Genomic DNA, 24,425 nt, shown 5'->3' on the forward strand with positions numbered 1-24,425 from the left:
AGGATAATGCCCTGACATTGTGGATGGCGCCCTGACGCTGAGGATAACACCCTGACATAGAGGATGGCACCCTGACATCCATGAGGGCGCCTTGACATCCAAGATGGCACCCTGACATCCATGAGGGTGCCCTGACATCCACGATGGCGTCCTTACCATATTGATAAGTCCTTCGTTCATGAGGATCCGCACACACAGCAGGAAGGAGAACATCAGCTTGTGCTTTTCGAAGAGACTGCGACAGACGTTGCTGTAGAGACTGAAGGTGAAGAACGTGTTGATGTTGTCGATTCTTTTCTCCACCGTTTCTGAAGGAGAAAATGACGATTACGGGTCGCCTGGATCCACTGATAACATGCAGAGCGTGCACAGCGTGACGAGATGCCGCATGGTGACTGGTTCCTGAAGGCCGGCATGGGCAGAAGCTATCCGGGGACTTTGGAGCCATTGAACAGACGCAGCAGATCTGAGCCATGCAGCCATGTTTACCATAATCGCTCGGTAATCGGGTCCAGTTGTTAGTGAGAGGGGATGAAGACACAGACTTCGGGGGATTACCTGCTCTCTCAGAATTGGCGATAGCAGCAGAGAAGATCCCCAGGAACCACTCCAGCGAGTACTGATACATGGGGTCCACATTGGACAGATCCGAGACACAGAAGAACAGGATCTGCGTCCTCACGGCTACTGGCACGTACTGCCGCCGCGTGATGTCGATGTCTTTTTCTGTCTGCTCCGCCACCTGTACTTTTGCCTGTGCGGAATAGAAGAAATTCACAGAAAAAGTAATCGAATGATGTCTGGTGATGAGCGTGATCCCAGCGATCTGCTGATCACTCACCTTGATCTCTCCAGCTTTCACTTTCGAAGCCTCCAGCACTTTGATCAGATCCACATCATCCACTGGGTTTCCTTGCGAGGAGCTGAGACGCATCAGGATCTGGTCCTCAATTTCCTTAAGTTCCTGGCGCATTTTAGCATTAGACAGAATTAACTGATTCTTGGCTTCTTCCAAATCTGGACGTTCTTCGGCCACAACCTGTCCAAGGAGCTGGTCCTCCAGGCCACTAGAGGGAGATTACCAGGGATGGAGTTGGGAGAGCAGAGACTCGATCAGTGATCACACACCAGTCAGACATGTCTATAGGTATCCCTCCATATGTCTAGCAGCCAGGCTGATGGGCGAGAGCCCACCGCTGCTGGCACTCGCACACAGGGCACTGGTGATGGCGGCCCATTTTTCCACCCGTCCGTACAGATATTTTAGCAAACGCTCTTTACCTGGGAGAAAGCGTGAAGTTGATGAGCGTGACTTTGGTGCAGATTTCTGGGGGATAATGGGGGTTTGGCAGTTTGGTTGTGATGTACATCCTGAAGTCATCATGATATGGGATGACGGCGTCGCCCAGGCGTAGGACGGTGCTCCCCTGCTGCTTGTACGTCTGCGATATGGAGGGAGGATGAGAAGATGAAAGGGCGGCAGTCACAGATCAGACACGTCAGGCCATCTTTTATGTTACGATAATAGAAGGGACGACAATCAGGTCGTCTCGGCAGCTATGATCGTCGAGTTTGATGATGTTTGTGCATCGTTGTCAGCAGCACATTATCCGGTGGAAGCGGAATGTGCTGCCGAGGAAATTCATTGCCTGTATACATTACATGGGCCATTAAATGACCGGCTGGCATTAAGCTGTCAGTCGCTGAGCGGCTGCAGTCAAGAAGGAGGAGGAAGAGAAGCAGGAAGGAGGAGGAGGATGATGAGACGCACGCGGTGTGCAAGATTACTGGACCTCAATGAACATGTCAGATACTGTCTTACTCCAACCCTTGCGAGATATAAGTTACATATATACGTTACACCGATACGTCACATCAATAAATTACACCAATATGTCATGTCGATACATTATACCGATACGTTACGTCGATACATTACACCAATGTTACGCCAATGTCATGTTGATACATTATACCGATACGTTACGCCAATATGTCATGTTGATACATTACATCGATACATTATACGATATGTTACGCCAATACATTACACCCGTATGTCACGTCCATATGTTACACCTGTATGTTACACTGGTACGTTACACCTATATGTCACGCCGTTACATTATGACGATGCATTAAGCCGATACGTTACGTCGATACATTACACTGATGTTACACAAATAAGTCATGTTGATACATTACACCGATACATTACACCCATATGTCACGCCAATATGTTACACTTACGTCACGCCGTTACATTATGATGATTCATTAAGCCGTTACGTTACGCTGTTTTGCACCTTTTCCTGTAAAATCCCTGCTTCATGTGTATTACGCAGTGTACAGCAGAGATTTGGGCACCACCTTTTCTCAGTGACTCTACCCGCGGGTCACCTGTTTCAGCAGCACGGGCTCCAGCGCAGGATCCAGCTCTTCTCCTACATTCTCCAGCAGGAACGGCTTCCCGAAGCGGATGGCATTTTCCAAGCTACGCAGAAAGTCGCGGTCGCTGAGCTTCACCACGTCCAGGCCGTGGTCTTTCTCCTGGGGAGAGGTAACGGTGAGATGGATATATCCGTACCACGCGCTGTGGATTAGGATCACTGACTGGTTTCCACGTTCACCTTGGGACAACTCACCAAGTTCTTGATCCACCGGTTGGCCTGACCTTGGGGGTCGATGAAATGACACCAGCGCTGGGAATACTGAGTTATCACTCCGTTCTCCACCGACAGCGCGTCGTTCGGGAGTCCTGCAATCTACAATGGGGGGATTTACAGTGATACGATAACACAGAAGCTCCTTCCGTTCCCATGTGGAGCAGATACAGCAGAAAATGAGGCGTCCAGCGGCCTCCGCAGCCATCGGCCGGCTCAGCAGGGTCAGGAAACATCGGAGCACCATTGTTCACATCACATCTCACCTGCCAGGAGCGGATTTTCACAGGGTCCCCAAGTGTCACGATGAGCGATGGCTCCTGCGTGCACGGCACCTCCAGATCCCTCAGCTTCTTAGTCCACTGCTCAAACAGAGTGGTCCGGTAATGTCCCTGGGGGGCCACAGGACATTGATCAATGAGGTGCAAAGCATGAGAGACAACAGTAAGATCAATCCAGATCCTCACCGTGAATGGTCCTAGATAAGCCAGGAAGCCGGCACAGAGCAGCAGATCCCCTGTAACATTCACCAGCAGCTTCTCCAGATTTAGGACCGTATCCTGCCAGCGCTGCCGCTCGTCAGCCAGGCCAGTGATCAACTACAAGAAAGGAGACCGTCAGATGAATGCGAGATGGAATCAACCATGAGAAAGGAGACCGTCAGATGGATGAGAGATGGGATCAACTATGAGAAAGGAAAAAGTCAGATGGATGAGAGATGGGATCAGCTATGAGAAAGGAAAATGTCAGATTGATGAGAGATGGGATCAACTATGAGAAAGGAAACACTCAGATGGATGAGAGATGGGATCAACTACAAGAAAGGAAACACTCAGATGGATGAGAGATGGGATCAACTATGAGAAAGGAAAAAGTCAGATGGATGAGAGATGGGATCAACTATGAGAAAGGAGACAGTCAGATGGACGAGAGATGGAATCAACTATGAGAAAGGAAAACGTCAGATGGATGAGAGATGGGATCAACTACAAGAAAGGAGACCGTCAGATGGATATGAGATGGAATCAACTATGAGAAAGGAGACCGTCAGATGGATGAGAGATGGGATCAACTACGAGAAAGGAGACTGTCAGATGGATGCGAGATGGAATCAACTATGAGAAAGGAGACCGTCAGATGGATGAGAGATGGGATCAACTATGAGAAAGGAAACACTCAGATGGATGAGAGATGGGATCAACTACAAGAAAGGAAACACTCAGATGGATGAGAGATGGGATCAACTATGAGAAAGGAAACACTCAGATGGATGAGAGATGGGATCAACTATGAGAAAGGAAAAAGTCAGATGGATGAGAGATGGGATCAACTATGAGAAAGGAAAATGTCAGATTGATGAGAGATGGGATCAACTATGAGAAAGGAAAAAGTCAGATGGATGAGAGATGGGATCAACTATGAGAAAGGAAAATGTCAGATTGATGAGAGATGGGATCAACTATGAGAAAGGAAACACTCAGATGGATGAGAGATGGGATCAACTACAAGAAAGGAAACACTCAGATGGATGAGAGATGGGATCAACTATGAGAAAGGAAAAAGTCAGATGGATGAGAGATGGGATCAACTATGAGAAAGGAGACCGTCAGATGGACGAGAGATGGAATCAACTATGAGAAAGGAAAACGTCAGATGGATGAGAGATGGGATCAACTACAAGAAAGGAGACCGTCAGATGGATATGAGATGGAATCAACTATGAGAAAGGAGACCGTCAGATGGATGAGAGATGGGATCAACTACGAGAAAAGAGACTGTCAGATGGATATGAGATGGAATCAACTATGAGAAAGGAGACCGTCAGATGGATGAGAGATGGAATCAACTATGAGAAAGGAGACCGTCAGATGGATGAGAGATGGAATCAACTATGAGAAAGGAGACCGTCAGATGGATGAGAGATGGGATCAACTATGAGAAAGGAAAATGTCGGATGGATGGATGAGAGATTGGATCAACTACGAGAAGGGAAACAGTCAGATGGATGAGAGATGGGATCAACTACAAGAAAGGAGACTGTCAGATGGATATGAGATGGAATCAACTATGAGAAAGGAGACCGTCAGATGAATGTGAGATGGAATCAACTATGAGAAAGGAAAACGTCAGATGGATGAGAGATGGGATCAACTACGAGAAGGGAAACAGATGGATGAAGGATCGCTATCATGGCCGTGAACGAGGCACATGTACGTGGTGGGAGCACTGGTGTCATCTACCTTATCAGCACGGATCAGCTTCTGTTCACACTGGTCACATTTCTGTTCCAGCTCTTCCTTCTTGGACACGCAGTCCCGGTACTTTGCCTGTAACGTTGCGATCCCCTCCTCCACCTCGTTCAGTCGAGCTTTGGCTTCATCCAGGATTTTCTGGGTCTCGGCTAAATCTTCCTGAGCCTCTTTTAGCGCTTGCTGCAGAAAACAGTCACATATGTGGTAATGCGACCAAGTGACGGAAATTACCGCCAGGTGCTGTTAACATGATCAGGGGATCACAAAAAGAGGGCTGCCATTTGGGCAGTTCCCCAACTCCCTCTGTGAATCTGTTTCAGCTGTTACTGCAGAGAATCCTTCCAATGCTGCAGATTATGTGCCTGTCTACACAGTTGGGAAAGGCTGCAGATACTCTGTGTGGATCTGAGGGTGGAAAATCCACAGCAGAATACAGGATTAACAGAGCTTATCCAATATCTCGGCAATGATCTGCGGTGCAGCCGTCGTTTCTGCAGATTTCCCACCTTTCAATGTAGAGAAGCGATTGTACAGCCGGAGAATTAGTATCAGACTTTACTGTCCCGTGGGGATTTACCTTTAATCTTCACAGATGGAAAGGATTCCTGACAGTAAGAGCAGGCCAATCACCCCCATACACAGAATAAGGCTTGTACCGACCATGGCTCCTCGTACTCACTCTTTTGGGCTCCACGCCTTTTGCCACAAAGTGATATTTATGCATGGCCCGCACCCATTGGCAGATGGAGGTACAGGCCTTTGACACCCTGGCGATGGCCTCCGGCTGAAACTCCTCGTTATCGATGTATGGCTGTATGGCTTTGATAACGGTGTCTGGGATATTATCCTGAGGACAGACGAGCGACCGTGAGATCAGGGATTCTGCTCTTCGACCTTTTGGGTGATCGTATGACTGATTATTACCTTGTCAAACTTGAACAGCCCCTCCAGAAACTTTCCGGGGTCTTGCAGAAGACCTTTCCCCGGCTCCCAGTAGTCATCTACTCTGCTACCAGGTTTCTCTCCGGCCACTTTCTTTGGTCTGACGCCTTTCATTATGCAGACGGCTTCAATCACGAGTTTTACTCCCACTGGGGGGCGCTGCATGGCCCGGACCTGATGGTGGAGGGTCCCACATACAGATTTAGTGCCTGGAACGATGCATTTCTGCACTTTGCTGCTTTGTGCCATTACATTGCAACTTGTCATCACGCTCGTGTGCCTCCTCATCTGCCCCGGAGACGGGCGCACACGACCAGCGCGCTTCACCCACCTCGGTGACATCATTCTTATTAAGAGACTTCAGGCTGGCGAGAGCGGCGTCCAGGGCTGGCAGAGCCTCATCCAGGTCCTTCTGGGCATCGTCTGCTATCTCCTGGGCTTTGCCGGCCTTCTCTGTAGCCTTGGCTTCCTCCACCTGCACTGAGGTCCTGGTGGCTTCGGCTACTACAGTGTCTTCCTGGAAGAAAATTCCTGATTTTAGTGAGATGGAAGCAAAAAATAAAAAAAAAATGCTTCGAGAAACAAGAGAGATTGCTTTACCTGGATTTTCTGCATAGTGGTGACAGTGTCTTGTGCCGCCTCCTCCAGCAATGGCCGCATCGTCTCCAATTCCTCTTGCATCTTGGCTACATCCTCGGCCGTGTGAAGGAGCTGAGAAAATCGGAGCAAGAATGAGAAGACAAGTCAGCCTGCTCCATGACTCGGACGGAGCAGTGATCCAGCGAGCCCTGGATGTAGACAACGTCACGATTGTCATGTCAGGTGCGTGAGCGCAGAATGGCCAAAAACAGAGCGGGGAGGTGCGGACCGAGGCATCCGAATCCCTCCATATTGGAAGAGTATAGTCCTGTGTCACCAATGGAATCTAGAGAACAAGCGGTAAAGCCCCTCCGTCTGGAGACCACCATCTGGCAGAAGGAGTCTTATGGGACATCATGTAATGTATCTTTCTTCCAGAAGCCACAAAGCAACCTACGAGAAGCAGCGACCCCATAACTCAACGCATCACCGATTATTGAGCCTTGCAACAAGAGGCAAGACCCCGTAAGAGCTGTCTGTAGATGGGGGTCTTCTTTATCCTCAGCCTTGTTGCAAGAGAAATTAGGGGAGTTTTATCCACAATAGAGACGGGTTTATTTCTAATGGAGGAGACCTCATCGTCATCCATAAATGTTGGCGACAAGTCCCCACATGTGGCCGATATAAAATCTTAAACCGATGAGGTGCAGTATTGGGAATAAAAATATAGAGATCATTGAGGAATGAAAAGACATACAATAGATGGAAGGAGACAGCGACCCTTGTAGATCCGTCATGTGCGGGACCCTCGTCCTCACCTTATCTAGCCCGCTCTTCATCCTTTCCTTGGCCGTCTTGATCTCCATCAGTTTCTTGCCGATCAGACTGGAATATATACCCAGCAGCTCCAGGTAACTCTTGGGTGTGATGTAATTATGCCGGGAGAGCTCCGCCAGGTATTGCTTGGACTTGACAGCCACGGACTGATGCATCTCCACACACATCTGGATCTGCAGCCGGAGGTTGCACAGGATTATGGACAGTGGCTGCAAGATGAAGGGAATGTCTGGTGTCTCCAACCTACCATGCCTTGGACCACGGAGTCTCTGGACTCGAGCTCTGGAATATCCATCAGGAATGAAGAGGCCACTGACTGCAAAGCTTCTGCCGGCCATTCGTCAAACCAATCAATGGTGCAGCAGGTCACTAAGGATGGGAACTGCCTCAGACGGGAGCGGAAGACCTCCCCTATCGGACTGTGAGAGAGGAGCGATGATGAGGCATCCCCCAATGCTCACGTCGCTCCGGTACGGGAAGTGTCCGGGACACATACCTCATGCAGAGCACCGTGTGGATGTTGCCCCTCACCCGTCGTGTGTAGGCCGCCATTAGGTTGGCTTTGGTTGGCTGCTGCCCCATGTCTTGTACCACAGGCTTCATGACCGAGACAATCTGATCCTGCTCCTCGGGTCCATACAGGTTCGGGACGTCCCCTGAATTCAGGATGTTGTTAATGTCTTCAAGGAAAGACTCGTTCTTGATCTTAAAGAGAGAAGATTATTTGAAGAGGAAAATATTGGAAAACTGCAGCGAAATAAATCTCAAAACCACACTGAAAAGATGGTGACGGCCCAACCTGGGTGTCAGTGAAGAGGAAAGTGATGGGAGTGTTCTGCAGCCCGGCTTTCAGCAGAATCCCCTTTATATCTTCTCTCCACTCCGGAATTCCATAGTTTTTGGACAATTCGATCTGGAAACATTCATATTCCGCCCTGGAAAGACATCGGGTCAGACAGAGGTAAATCGTCAGGAGAAGATGGTGTCGATAAACCAGGACGGAGTTCTCAGAGGGTCCTTACATGTGACTGGCCAGTCTGGTCAGGGACTGTCTCCCACTTCCCCCAACGCCGAGCAGCAGGGCGTTGCCGAGTGGTTGGCGCAGGACACGACTGATCCGGCAAATGTGCTGAATGGCGTCCAGGAAAAGCACCAGCTTCATCTTTGCGGTGTTGATCTGATTATAATCTTCCATGTAATCCGCCAGGACATGAAGGAGCTGGTGGGAAACACAGAGCTGAATACTCGGGAACAGAGACGTTAAAGGTGGGCAACGCTACAGGCAGATGGGGGGCCGTGATCTTCTAAAACAAGAATTGAAGGATGCAAATCCTCAGCTCTGGAAAAGCAGAGCACAGACAATCGCCAATTTATGGCTAGGAGCCTTTTTCCTACCTTTTCCCGGTCCTCAATGAGCTGATAATATTTGGAGTCCGTTCCAGAGGTCATAAAGTCCCCGAACAGCACCGGCTGCTGCGGTATCACCTCCTCGAAGGTGGCCCCAAATTCCTGCATCCTTCCCTTCATGAGGTCATCAAACCATCTCCGGTCCTCATCGTTCACCAGCCGGTCCTGGAAGACCCGGCACGATTCATGGTACCACAACTTCAGCAGGCAGATCTGGTCCTACGAAAGTGAACAGAGGGAGACGAATTAATGACCTTCAGTACCACGAACAATGGTTGTATCGCCCTTGTGGTACCTTCCCACGGATGCTCACCTCCATTTTTGCTGGTTCAGCCATCAATATGCCTTGGAAAACCTTGGACAGGTCGCGTAGATTGAAGGTGTAGTGAGACTTGGCGGGGGTGGGGAGCAGCTGTGATGTGATTGTGTTGTACACTTTAATGGTCGCCTCCACCAGCTGCTCCGAGAGATGCCGGACCGCCGGGGCCCCCGCTGCAAGGACAGAAAGAAAGACAAATGATACAGATGAAGGTTCCTCCTGAGAGATTCATCGAGACACAACATGAGCGGAGGACTAGACAGATTCAGAACCAGGACAGCACAGACACCTACACAGATACAGCACAAGCTCGGTCTACTTTCTGCCTTTACATTTCATCTGACCTGTCTGTCAAGCACTTTCTTCTGACTTACTGACTGCTTCCTTGTAACTTCTGTCTCCAAGTAATCCAACTAGAAAATGGGAAATGCTCAGTAATCTGCACGTTCTCCTACACAACCCTACAAACGTCTAATAATCATCAACATTAACAGAAATAAACACGGGAAATAGATCACTCTGTGTAATGACTATAGAATATAAGAGATTCACTTTTTATATTGATGAACTGAAATAAAATCACTTTTTGGAGATATTCTAAGTTTGTGAGAAGCTCCTGTATATACACATCTGTATGTGAGGAGCTCCTGTATATACACATCTGTATGTGAGGAGCACATGTATATACACATCTGTATGTGAGGAGCTCCTGTATATACACATCTGTATGTGAGGAGCACATGTATATACACATCTGTATGTGAGGAGCACATGTATATACACATCTGTATGTGAGGAGCTCCTGTATATACACATCTGTATGTGAGGAGCTCCTGTATATACACATCTGTATGTGAGGAGCTCCTGTATATACACATCTGTATGTGAGGAGCACATGTATATACACATCTGTATGTGAGGAGCTCCTGTATATACACATCTGTATGTGAGGAGCTCCTGTATATACACATCTGTATGTGAGGAGCCTTTGTATATACACATCTGTATGTGAGGAGCTCCTGTATATACACATCTGTATGTGAGGAGCACTTGTATATACACATCTGTATGTGAGGAGCTCCTGTATATACACATCTGTATGTGAGGAGCTCCTGTATATACACATCTGTATGTGAGGAGCTCCTGTATATACACATCTGTATGTGAGGAGCACTTGTATATACACATCTGTATGTGAGGAGCTCCTGTATATACACATCTGCATGTGAGGAGCACATGTATATACACATCTGTATGTGAGGAGCTCCTGTATATACACATCTGTATGTGAGGAGCTCCTGTATATACACATCTGTATGTGAGGAGCTCCTGTATATACACATCTGTATGTGAGGAGCTCCTGTATATACACATCTGTATGTGAGGAGCACTTGTATATACACATCTGTATGTGAGGAGCTCCTGTATATACACATCTGCATGTGAGGAGCACATGTATATACACATCTGTATGTGAGGAGCTCCTGTATATACACATCTGTATGTGAGGAGCTCCTGTATATACACATCTGTATGTGAGGAGCACCTGTATATACACATCTGTATGTGAGGAGCTCCTGTATATACACATCTGTATGTGAGGAGCTCCTGTATATACACATCTGTATGTGAGGAGCTCCTGTATATACACATCTGTATGTGAGGAGCACATGTATATACACATCTGTATGTGAGGAGCACATGTATATACACATCTGTATGTGAGGAGCACATGTATATACACATCTGTATGTGAGGAGCACTTGTATATACACATCTGTATGTGAGGAGCTCCTGTATATACACATCTGTATGTGAGGAGCTCCTGTATATACACATCTGTATGTGAGGAGCTCCTGTATATACACATCTGTGAGGAGCTCCTGTATATACACATCTGTATGTGAGGAGCTCCTGTATATACACATCTGTATGTGAGAAGCTCCTGTATATACACATCTGTATGTGAGGAGCACATGTATATACACATCTGTATGTGAGGAGCACTTGTATATACACATCTGTATGTGAGGAGCTCCTGTATATACACATCTGTGAGGAGCTCCTGTATATACACATCTGTATGTGAGGAGCACTTGTATATACACATCTGTATGTGAGGAGCTCCTGTATATACACATCTGTATGTGAGGAGCTCCTGTATATACACATCTGTATGTGAGGAGCTCCTGTATATACACATCTGTATGTGAGGAGCTCCTGTATATACACATCTGTATGTGAGAAGCTCCTGTATATACACATCTGTATGTGAGGAGCTCCTGTATATACACATCTGTATGTGAGGAGCACTTGTATATACACATCTGTATGTGAGGAGCACTTGTATATACACATCTGTATGTGAGGAGCACTTGTATATACACATCTGTATGTGAGGAGCACTTGTATATACACATCTGTATGTGAGGAGCACATGTATATACACATCTGTATGTGAGGAGCACTTGTATATACACATCTGTATGTGAGGAGCTCCTGTATATACACATCTGTATGTGAGGAGCACATGTATATACACATCTGTATGTGAGGAGCACCTGTATATACACATCTGTATGTGAGGAGCTCCTGTATATACACATCTGTATGTGAGGAGCTCCTGTATATACACATCTGTATGTGAGGAGCACCTGTATATACACATCTGTATGTGAGGAGCACCTGTATATACACATCTGTATGTGAGGAGCTCCTGTATATACACATCTGCATGTGAGGAGCACTTGTATATACACATCTGTATGTGAGGAGCACTTGTATATACACATCTGTATGTGAGGAGCACTTGTATATACACATCTGTATGTGAGGAGCACATGTATGTACACATCTGTATGTGAGGAGCTCCTGTATGTACACATCTGTATGTGAGGAGCACTTGTATATACACATCTGTATGTGAGGAGCACATGTATATACACATCTGTATGTGAGGAGCTCCTGTATATACACATCTGTATGTGAGGAGCACCTGTATATACACATCTGTATGTGAGGAGCTCCTGTATATACACATCTGTATGTGAGGAGCACTTGTATATACACATCTGTATGTGAGGAGCACTTGTATATACACATCTGTATGTGAGGAGCACTTGTATATACACATCTGTATGTGAGGAGCACCTGTATATACACATCTGTATGTGAGGAGCACCTGTATATACACATCTGTATGTGAGGAGCACCTGTATATACACATCTGTATGTGAGGAGCCTTTGTATATACACATCTGTATGTGAGGAGCCTTTGTATATACACATCTGTATGTGAGGAGCACATGTATATACACATCTGTATGTGAGGAGCACTTGTATATACACATCTGTATGTGAGGAGCTCCTGTATATACAGTACACATCTGTATGTGAGGAGCACCTGTATATACACATCTGTATGTGAGGAGCACTTGTATATACACATCTGTATGTGAGGAGCTCCTCTATATACACATCTGTATGTGAGGAGCACTTGTATATACACATCTGTATGTGAGGAGCCTTTGTATATACACATCTGTATGTGAGGAGCACCTGTATATACACATCTGTATGTGAGGAGCACCTGTATATACACATCTGTATGTGAGGAGCCTTTGTATATACACATCTGTATGTGAGGAGCCTTTGTATATACACATCTGTATGTGAGGAGCACATGTATATACACATCTGTATGTGAGGAGCACTTGTATATACACATCTGTATGTGAGGAGCACCTGTATATACACATCTGTATGTGAGGAGCACCTGTATATACACATCTGTATGTGAGGAGCACCTGTATATACACATCTGTATGTGAGGAGCACCTGTATATACACATCTGTATGTGAGGAGCACCTGTATATACACATCTGTATGTGAGGAGCACTTGTATATACACATCTGTATGTGAGGAGCTCCTGTATATACACATCTGTATGTGAGGAGCACTTGTATATACACATCTGTATGTGAGGATCACCTGTATATACACATCTGTATGTGAGGAGCTCCTGTATGTACACATCTGTATGTGAGGAGCACTTGTATATACACATCCGTATGTGAGGAGCTCCTGTATATACAGTACACATCTGTATGTGAGGAGCACTTGTATATACACATCTGTATGTGAGGAGCACTTGTATATACACATCTGTATGTGAGGAGCACTTGTATATACACATCTGTATGTGAGGAACACTTGTATATACACATCTGTATGTGAGAAGCTCCTGTATATATACATCTGTATGTGAGGAGCACTTGTATATACACATCTGTATGTGAGGAGCACTTGTATATACACATCTGTATGTGAGGAGCTCCTGTATATACAGTACACATCTGTATGTGAGGAGCACCTGTATATACACATCTGTATGTGAGGAACACTTGTATATACACATCCGTATGTGAGGAGCACTTGTATATACACATCTGTATGTGAGGAGCTCCTGTATATACAGTACACATCTGTATGTGAGGAGCACCTGTATATACACATCTGTATGTGAGGAGCACTTGTATATACACATCTGTATGTGAGGAGCTCCTCTATATACACATCTGTATGTGAGGAGCACTTGTATATACACATCTGTATGTGAGGAGCACTTGTATATACACATCTGTATGTGAGGAGCTCCTGTATATACAGTACACATCTGTATGTGAGGAGCACCTGTATATACACATCTGTATGTGAGGAACACTTGTATATACACATCCGTATGTGAGGAGCACTTGTATATACACATCTGTATGTGAGGAGCTCCTGTATATACACATCTGTATGTGAGGAGCACTTGTATATACACATCTGTATGTGAGGAGCTCCTCTATATACACATCTGTATGTGAGGAGCACTTGTATATACACATCTGTATGTGAGGAGCCTTTGTATATACACATCTGTATGTGAGGAGCACCTGTATATACACATCTGTATGTGAGGAGCACCTGTATATACACATCTGTATGTGAGGAGCTCCTGTATATACACATCTGTATGTGAGGAGCCTTTGTATATACACATCTGTATGTGAGGAGCCTTTGTATATACACATCTGTATGTGAGGAGCTCCTGTATATACACATCTGTATGTGAGGATCACCTGTATATACACATCTGTATGTGAGCAGCTCCTGTATATACACATCTGTATGTGAGGAGCTCCTGTATATACACATCTGTATGTGAGGAGCACCTGTATATACACATCTGTATGTGAGGAGCTCCTGTATATACACATCTGTATGTGAGGAGCTCCTGTATATACACATCTGTATGTGAGGAGCACTTGTATATACACATCTGTATGTGAGGAGCACCTGTATATACACATCTGTATGTGAGGAGCTCCTGTATATACACATCTGTATGTGAGGAGCTCCTGTATATACACATCTGTATGTGAGGAGCTCCTGTATATACACATCTGTATGTGAGGAGCTCCTGTATATACACATCTGTATGTGAGGAGCACTTGTATATACACATCTGTATGTGAGGAGCACCTGTATATACACATCTGTATGTGAGGAGCACCTGTATATACACATCTGTATGTGAGGAGCACCTGTATATACACATCTGTATGTGAGGAGCTCCTGTATATACACATCTGCATGTGAGGAGCACATGTATATACACATCTGCATGTGAGGAGCTCCTGTATATACACATCTGTATGTGAGGAGCTCCTGTATATACACATCTGTATGTGAGAAGCTCCTGTATATACACATCTGTATGTGAGGAGCTCCTGTATATACACATCTGTATGTGAGGAGCTCCTGTATATACACATCTGTATGTGAGGAGCTCCTGTATATACACATCTGTATGTGAGGAGCACCTGTATATACACATCTGTATGTGAGGAGCACCTGTATATACACATCTGTATGTGAGGAGCACCTGTATATACACATCTGTATGTGAGGAGCACCTGTATATACACATCTGTATGTGAGGAGCACCTGTATATACACATCTGCATGTGAGGAGCACATGTATATACACATCTGCATGTGAGGAGCACATGTATATACACATCTGTATGTGAGGAGCTCCTGTATATACACATCTGTATGTGAGGAGCACTTGTATATACACATCTGTATGTGAGGAGCACTTGTATATACACATCTGTATGTGAGGAACACCTGTATATACACATCTGTATGTGAGGAACACCTGTATATACACATCTGTATGTGAGGAGCACCTGTATATACACATCTGTATGTGAGGATCACCTGTATATACACATCTGTATGTGAGGATCACCTGTATATACACATCTGTATGCGAGGAACACCTGTATATACACATCTGTATGCGAGGAGCACCTGTATATACACATCTGTATGCGAGGAGCACCTGTATATACACATCTGTATGCGAGGAGCTCCTGTATATACACATCTGTATGCGAAGAGCTCCTGTATATACACATCTGTATGCGAGGAGCACTTGTATATACACATCTGTATGCGAGGAGCACTTGTATATACACATCTGTATGCGAGGAGCACTTGTATATACACATCTGTATGCGAGGAGCACTTGTATATACACATCTGTATGCGAGGAACACTTGTATATACACATCTGTATGCGAGGAGCACTTGTATATACACATCTGTATGCGAGGAGCACGTGTATATACACATCTGTATGCGAGGAGCTCCTGTATATACACATCTGTATGTGAGGATCACCTGTATATACACATCTGTATGTGAGGAGCACTTGTATATACACATCTGTATGTGAGGAGCACCTGTATATACACATCTGTATGTGAGGAGCACCTGTATATACACATCTGTATGTGAGGAGCACCTGTATATACACATCTGTATGTGAGGAGCACCTGTATATACACATCTGTATGTGAGGAGCACTTGTATATACACATCTGTATGTGAGGAGCACTTGTATATACACATCTGTATGTGAGGAGCTCCTGTATATACACATCTGTATGTGAGGAGCTCCTGTATATACACATCTGTATGTGAGGAGCACTTGTATATACACATCTGTATGTGAGGAGCACCTGTATATACACATCTGTATGTGAGGAGCACCTGTATATACACATCTGTATGTGAGGAGCACGTGTATATACACATCTGTATGTGAGGAGCTCCTGTATATACACATCTGTATGTGAGGAGCACTTGTCTATACACATCTGTATGTGAGGAGCACTTGTATATACACATCTGTATGTGAGGAGCACTTGTATATACACATCTGTATGTGAGGAGCACTTGTATATACACATCTGTATGTGAGGAGCACCTGTATATACACATCTGTATGTGAGAAGCTCCTGTATATACACATCTGTATGTGAGGAGCTCCTGTATATACACATCTGTATGTGAGGAGCACGTGTATATACACATCTGTATGTGAGGAGCACCTGTATATACACATCTGTATGTGAGGAGCTCCTGTATATACACATCTGTATGTGAGGAGCACTTGTATATACACATCTGTATGTGAGGAGCTCCTGTATATACACATCTGTATGTGAGGAGCTCCTGTATATACACATCTGTATGTGAGGAGCTCCTGTATATACACATCTGTATGTGAGGAGCTCCTGTATATACACATCTGTATGTGAGGAGCACTTGTATATACACATCTGTATGTGAGGAGCACCTGTATATACACATCTGTATGTGAGGAGCACCTGTATATACACATCTGTATGTGAGGAGCTCCTGTATATACACATCTGTATGTGAGGAGCTCCTGTATATACACATCTGTATGTGAGGAGCTCCTGTATATACACATCTGTATGTGAGGAGCACTTGTATATACACATCTGTATGTGAGGAGCACCTGTATATACACATCTGTATGTGAGGAGCTCCTGTATATACACATCTGTATGTGAGGAGCTCCTGTATATACACATCTGTATGTGAGGAGCTCCTGTATATACACATCTGTATGTGAGGAGCTCCTGTATATACACATCTGTATGTGAGGAGCTCCTGTATATACACATCTGTATGTGAGGAGCACCTGTATATACACATCTGTATGTGAGGAGCACCTGTATATACACATCTGTATGTGAGGAGCTCCTGTATATACACATCTGCATGTGAGGAGCACTTGTATATACACATCTGTATGTGAGGAGCACTTGTATATACACATCTGTATGTGAGGAGCACTTGTATGTACACATCTGTATGTGAGGAGCACATGTATGTACACATCTGTATGTGAGGAGCTCCTGTATATACACATCTGTATGTGAGGAGCTCCTGTATATACACATCTGTATGTGAGGAGCACTTGTATATACACATCTGTATGTGAGGAGCACTTGTATATACACATCTGTATGTGAGGAGCACTTGTATATACACATCTGTATGTGAGGAGCACCTGTATATACACATCTGTATGTGAGGAGCACCTGTATATACACATCTGTATGTGAGGAGCACCTGTATATACACATCTGTATGTGAGGAGCCTTTGTATATACACATCTGTATGTGAGGAGCCTTTGTATATACACATCTGTATGTGAGGAGCACATGTATATACACATCTGTATGTGAGGAGCACTTGTATATACACATCTGTATGTGAGGAGCACCTGTATATACACATCTGTATGTGAGGAGCACCTGTATATACACATCTGTATGTGAGGAGCACCTGTATATACACATCTGTATGTGAGGAGCACCTGTATATACACATCTGTATGTGAGGAGCACCTGTATATACACATCTGTATGTGAGGAGCACTTGTATATACACATCTGTATGTGAGGAGCTCCTGTATATACACATCTGTATGTGAGGAGCTCCTGTATGTACACATCTGTATGTGAGGAGCACTTGTATATACACATCCGTATGTGAGGAGCTCCTGTATATACAGTACACATCTGTATGTGAGGAGCACTTGTATATACACATCTGTATGTGAGGAGCACTTGTATATACACATCTGTATGTGAGGAGCACTTGTATATACACATCCGTATGTGAGGAGCTCCTGTATATACAGTACACATCTGTATGTGAGGAGCACTTGTATATACACATCTGTATGTGAGGATCACCTGTATATACACATCTGTATGTGAGGAGCTCCTGTATGTACACATCTGTATGTGAGGAGCACTTGTATATACACATCCGTATGTGAGGAGCTCCTGTATATACAGTACACATCTGTATGTGAGGAGCACTTGTATATACACATCTGTATGTGAGGAGCACTTGTATATACACATCTGTATGTGAGGAGCACTTGTATATACACATCTGTATGTGAGGAACACTTGTATATACACATCTGTATGTGAGAAGCTCCTGTATATATACATCTGTATGTGAGGAGCACTTGTATATACACATCTGTATGTGAGGAGCACTTGTATATACACATCTGTATGTGAGGAGCTCCTGTATATACAGTACACATCTGTATGTGAGGAGCACCTGTATATACACATCTGTATGTGAGGAACACTTGTATATACACATCCGTATGTGAGGAGCACTTGTATATACACATCCGTATGTGAGGAGCTCCTGTATATACACATCTGTATGTGAGGAGCTCCTCTATATACACATCTGTATGTGAGGAGCACTTGTATATACACATCTGTATGTGAGGAGCACTTGTATATACACATCTGTATGTGAGGAGCCTTTGTATATACACATCTGTATGTGAGGAGCACCTGTATATACACATCTGTATGTGAGGAGCACCTGTATATACACATCTGTATGTGAGGAGCTCCTGTATATACACATCTGTATGTGAGGAGCTCCTGTATATACACATCTGTATGTGAGGAGCTCCTGTATATACACATCTGTATGTGAGGAGCACTTGTATATACACATCTGTATGTGAGGAGCACCTGTATATACACATCTGTATGTGAGGAGCTCCTGTATATACACATCTGTATGTGAGGAGCTCCTGTATATACACATCTGTATGTGAGGAGCACTTGTATATACACATCTGTATGTGAGAAGCTCCTGTATATACACATCTGTATGTGAGGAGCTCCTGTATATACACATCTGTATGTGAGGAGCACGTGTATATACACATCTGTATGTGAGGAGCACCTGTATATACACATCTGTATGTGAGGAGCTCCTGTATATACACATCTGTATGTGAGGAGCACTTGTATATACACATCTGTATGTGAGGAGCACGTGTATATACACATCTGTATGTGAGGAGCACCTGTATATACACATCTGTATGTGAGGAGCACGTGTATATACACATCTGTATGTGAGGAGCTCCTGTATATACACATCTGTATGTGAGGAGCACTTGTATATACACATCTGTATGTGAGGAGCTCCTGTATATACACATCTGTATGTGAGGAGCACGTGTATATACACATCTGTATGTGAGGAGCTCCTGTATATACACATCTGTATGTGAGGAGCACTTGTCTATACACATCTGTATGTGAGGAGCACTTGTATATACACATCTGTATGTGAGGAGCTCCTGTATATACACATCTGTATGTGAGGAGCACCTGTATATACACATCTGTATGTGAGGAGCTCCTGTATATACACATCTGTATGTGAGGAGCACTTGTATATACACATCTGTATGTGAGGAGCTCCTGTATATACACATCTGTATGTGAGGAGCACGTGTATATACACATCTGTATGTGAGGAGCTCCTGTATATACACATCTGTATGTGAGGAGCACTTGTCTATACACATCTGTATGTGAGGAGCTCCTGTATATACACATCTGTATGTGAGGAGCACTTGTCTATACACATCTGTATGTGAGGAGCTCCTGTATATACACATCTGTATGTGAGGAGCTCCTGTATATACACATCTGTATGTGAGGAGCACTTGTATATACACATCTGTATGTGAGGAGCTCCTGTACAGTACAGTACAGGACAGTAAAGATCAGAGTGTCCGATCCTGATCCGCTCCATCCTCTGCTTCAATAGAAAGTGGTCGGGCCCTGGACACAGTCGACGGCCATCAGTGCAGCTGATATACCACTAATCTGTACGGCCAGTAAAAATGGCTGATCCCATCAGTAAAAGTTATCACCTAGCCAAAGCGGATCAATCCTGAGAGTAGAAATGCCCTGGTGGGACGGAGTGATGGCCGCACACATGCACCGGTGCTGCATTCACTCTCATGGGACAGCCGGGAGCTCGGCATCTCTGGGGTCCCATATCGGATGAATGGAGGGGTGACGTGGCTGCCTCTCCTCCGCTCCTATGTGACATATCAGAGCCCGTTCTCCGGATCCGCAGACGTCCCAATCTCTCCCTTTAGCTGCTAATACCTTTTAATGATGGAGGCTCAGCCCTGTGGATTTATAATTCTAATAACGTTCCATTAGTCCGGCATCGCTGTTACAATACGATTCCGAACCACTGGAATCCGCCAATTGTCCAATGGAAATACAATCCTCGTCCTCGTCCACTCACCCATCCAGGCCCCCAGGATGGTGGAGAAGATCCGGCTCTTGCTGCTGTCCGCCATCTCCGTGAAGCACAAGTAATTGAAGTGACGCGTGAGTCGTGGCGACACCGGATTCCTGCCTCCTCCGGGGGGTCCCATGGCGCACAGAAAATTAATGTCCACCAATTTCTTGAAGACTCCTTGCCAAAACGCCAAAAATAACGAAGAACAGTGTCATGAACTAATGGCGGAGGATATTTACCCATACACCTGCCCCGGCCCACCTTCTGATTGAGGCGGGGGTCCCCTTTCACATCCTCTGCACATACCTATCTGCTTGCGGTCGTACCATCCCCCATGGTCCAGCCACTGTCTCAGCAGCTCTATGGGGGGCTGCGCTCCGTACGTCTCCAGGGCTGGCATGTTCAAGTCATCGATGAAGAAGATGAAGTAGCGCCCGAGCGGTGGTCCGAACACCCCCTTCCTCCTGTAATTACAGAATTGCAGATGAGTCAATCCTGCTCCATCTTGGTACAGGTGATGGATAGGATGCTGCTGTGGATTTTGGGGGGCACGTCCTGTCACCCCCCACCCCATGTTATCTCTTGCCTTTTGTCCAGTTTGCTGTCGATCAGATCTTGGGTTTGATTGGCGGAGGTCCGTGCAGAAAACATGAGGAAGTGGCTGATATATTCCTGGGGCATGTTCTTCAGCAGCTTGTCAGAGATGGTCAGGGTCTTCCCGGTCCCTGTAGGACCCACACACAGAACCTGCAGACAAAACACAAGGTCCAGATACAATGGCCGCCGCCCCGGTATTGCCTTTATCATGGCCTCCACGTACTCACCAGCTTCTTGTTGTTCAGCAGCATCTCCAGAAGATGTGACATCCGCACGGTGTCCATTGTGGGCACGATGATGTCGGCGTAGCTGGTGTCAGGAGCAATGGAGAAAGCAGCGGAGGACTCCATCCAGTTCGCCCAGCGCACCTCAATGAGAAGAATGTGTGTAATGGGTGGAATATGGGGCGACGGCCGCACTATGAATGGGGCAAGGACGTCTCACCTTTCTCCGTGCGTCCTCCTCCTCATCCTCGGCGACACTGCTGATCCCGGCATCATCCAGCATGTAGTCATAGACCAGACCGTCTTCTGGGAAGAGAATCGTCACCTGAGGACGGAGGCCGAGACTTATAGTCAATAGGCCGGAATACAGCCGTACAATGCAGGAGGAGCGGGATGTGTTGTAGAGAGTCGCCCATACGGCCCGGTGATATGTGTCCACTACTAGTCCCAGCATGGCACACCACGGTCAGAGCATGCACTAGTAGTCCCAGCATGGCACACCACGGTCAGAGCATGCACTACTAGTCCCAGCATGGCACACCACGGTCAGAGCATGCACTACTAGTCCCAGCATGGCACACCACGGTCAGAGCATGCACTATCAGTCCCAGCATGGCACACCACGGTCAGAGCATGCACTACTAGTCCCAGCATGGCACACCACGGTCAGAGCATGCACTACTAGTCCCAGCATGGCACACCACGGTCAGAGCATGCACTATCAGTCCCAGCATGGCACACTACGGTCAGAGCATGCACTACCAGTCCCAGCATGGCACACCACGGTCAGAGCATGCACTACCAGTCCCAGCATGGCACACCACGGTCAGAGCATGCACTACTAGTCCCAGCATGGCACACCACGGTCAGAGCATGCACTATCAGTCCCAGCATGGCACACCACGGTCAGAGCATGCACTACTAGTCCCAGCATGGCACACCACGGTCAGAGCATGCACTACTAGTCCCAGCATGGCACACCACGGTCAGAGCATGCACTACTAGTCCCAGCATGGCACACCACGGTCAGAGCATGCACTACTAGTCCCAGCATGGCACACCACGGTCAGAGCATGCACTACTAGTCCCAGCATGGCACACCACGGTCAGAGCATGCACTACTAGTCCCAGCATGGCACACCACGGTCAGAGCATCCTAGGATTTGTAGCTTCACTCTGTCCGGTGGAGTGGGGTCACACATGAGACCCCCTCGGCCTTGCCTCTTTGTATTGGTGGAGGATGCGGGTCACACAGTGCTACCTTCTCAGATGCCATTTTGTCCCTTAGAAATCTGCTAAATAGCAGGCGTCCGTCCGAGTCGCCGGTGATCCCCACGCTCCAGATGAGAGAGAACATGAACCAGCTTTCCACCAGATCCCCGATGCGATCCAGCTTTTCCTGCGGGATTTTCTTCTGTCCCTGGGAAAACAGAACAAGTGTACTGCTAGATACAGGAGGACAGGCTCCTACCAGGTATATACAGGTCCTTCTCAAAAAATTAGCATATAGTGTTAAATTTCATTATTTACCATAATGTAATGATTACAATTAAACTTTCATATATTATAGATTCATTATCCACCAACTGAAATTTGTCATGTCTTTTATTGTTTTAATACTGATGATTTTGGCATACAACTCCTGATAACCCAAAAAACCTGTCTCAATAAATTAGCATATTTCACCCATCCAATCAAATAAAAGTGTTTTTTAATAACAAACAAAAAAACCATCAAATAATAATGTTCAGTTATGCACTCAATACTTGGTGGGGAATCCTTTGGCAGAAATGACTGCTTCAATGCGGCGTGGCATGGAGGCAATCAGCCTGTGACACTGCTGAGATGTTATGGAGGCCCAGGATGCTTCAATAGCGGCCTTAAGCTCATCCAGAGTGTTGGGTCTTGCGTCTCTCAACTTTCTCTTCACAATATCCCACAGATTCTCTATGGGGTTCAGGTCAGGAGAGTTGGCAGGCCAATTGAGCACAGTAATACCATGGTCAGTAAACCATTTACCAGTGGTTTTGGCACTGTGAGCAGGTGCCAGGTCGTGCTGAAAAATGAAATCTTCATCTCCATAAAGCATTTCAGCCGATGGAAGCATGAAGTGCTCCAAAATCTCCTGATAGCTAGCTGCATTGACCCTGCCCTTGATGAAACACAGTGGACCAACACCAGCAGCTGACATGGCACCCCACACCATCACTGACTGTGGGTACTTGACACTGGACTTCAGGCATTTTGGCATTTCCTTCTCCCCAGTCTTCCTCCAGACTCTGGCACCTTGATTTCCGAATGACATGCAAAATTTGCTTTCATCAGAAAAAAGTACTTGGGACCACTTAGCAACAGTCCAGTGCTGCTTCTCTGTAGCCCAGGTCAGGCGCCTCTGCCGCTGTTTATGGTTCAAAAGTGGCTTTACCTGGGGAATGCGGCACCTGTAGCCCATTTCCTGCACACGCCTGTGCACGGTGGCTCTGGATGTTTCCACACCAGACTCAGTCCACTGCTTCCTCAGGTTCCCCAAGGTCTGGAATCGGTCCTTCTCCACAATCTTCCTCAGGGTCCGGTCTCCTCTTCTCGTTGTACAGCGTTTTCTGCCACATTGTTTCCTTCCAACAGACTTACCATTGAGGTGCCTTGATACAGCACTCTGGGAACAGCCTATTTGTTGAGAAATTTCTTTCTGGGTCTTACCCTCTTGCTTGAGGGTGTCAATGATGGCCTTCTTGACATCTGTCAGGTCGCTAGTCTTACCCATGATGGGGGTTTTGAGTAATGAACCAGGCAGGGAGTTTATAAAAGCCTCAGGTATCTTTTGCATGTGTTTAGAGTTAATTAGTTGATTCAGAAGATTAGGGTAATAGGTCGTTTAGAGAACCTTTTCTTGATATGCTAATTTATTGAGACAGGTTTTTTGGGTTATCAGGAGTTGTATGCCAAAATCATCAGTATTAAAACAATAAAAGACCTGACAAATTTCAGTTGGTGGATAATGAATCTATAATATATGAAAGTTTAATTGTAATCATTACATTATGGTAAATAATGAAATTTAACACTA

General features: G+C 45.8%; 1 protein-coding gene across 1 annotated transcript in view; it reads right to left on the bottom strand.

Moving 5' to 3' along the window:
• The window catches only part of DNAH1 (dynein axonemal heavy chain 1), a 68,773-nt gene that overhangs the window by 9,354 nt on the left and 34,994 nt on the right, over positions 1–24,425 (bottom strand). The window contains exons 39-64 of the mRNA XM_069736088.1: positions 22,620–22,778; positions 21,579–21,683; positions 21,362–21,502; positions 21,124–21,284; positions 20,844–21,001; positions 20,541–20,714; positions 8,994–9,172; positions 8,669–8,899; positions 8,296–8,492; positions 8,073–8,208; positions 7,770–7,978; positions 7,521–7,692; positions 7,255–7,446; positions 6,458–6,568; positions 6,189–6,374; positions 5,840–6,031; positions 5,595–5,762; positions 4,904–5,095; positions 3,131–3,262; positions 2,930–3,055; positions 2,646–2,765; positions 2,401–2,550; positions 1,282–1,442; positions 842–1,067; positions 559–754; positions 157–308 (exon numbers count right to left, since the gene is read on the bottom strand). Coding sequence (XP_069592189.1) covers positions 157–308; positions 559–754; positions 842–1,067; positions 1,282–1,442; positions 2,401–2,550; positions 2,646–2,765; positions 2,930–3,055; positions 3,131–3,262; positions 4,904–5,095; positions 5,595–5,762; positions 5,840–6,031; positions 6,189–6,374; positions 6,458–6,568; positions 7,255–7,446; positions 7,521–7,692; positions 7,770–7,978; positions 8,073–8,208; positions 8,296–8,492; positions 8,669–8,899; positions 8,994–9,172; positions 20,541–20,714; positions 20,844–21,001; positions 21,124–21,284; positions 21,362–21,502; positions 21,579–21,683; positions 22,620–22,778 — 4,326 coding nt within the window. The remainder of the gene's footprint in view (positions 1–156; positions 309–558; positions 755–841; positions 1,068–1,281; positions 1,443–2,400; positions 2,551–2,645; positions 2,766–2,929; positions 3,056–3,130; positions 3,263–4,903; positions 5,096–5,594; positions 5,763–5,839; positions 6,032–6,188; positions 6,375–6,457; positions 6,569–7,254; positions 7,447–7,520; positions 7,693–7,769; positions 7,979–8,072; positions 8,209–8,295; positions 8,493–8,668; positions 8,900–8,993; positions 9,173–20,540; positions 20,715–20,843; positions 21,002–21,123; positions 21,285–21,361; positions 21,503–21,578; positions 21,684–22,619; positions 22,779–24,425) is intronic.

This window comes from Ranitomeya imitator, chromosome 8, assembly GCF_032444005.1.
Source record: "Ranitomeya imitator isolate aRanImi1 chromosome 8, aRanImi1.pri, whole genome shotgun sequence".
NCBI lineage: Eukaryota > Metazoa > Chordata > Amphibia > Anura > Dendrobatidae > Ranitomeya > Ranitomeya imitator.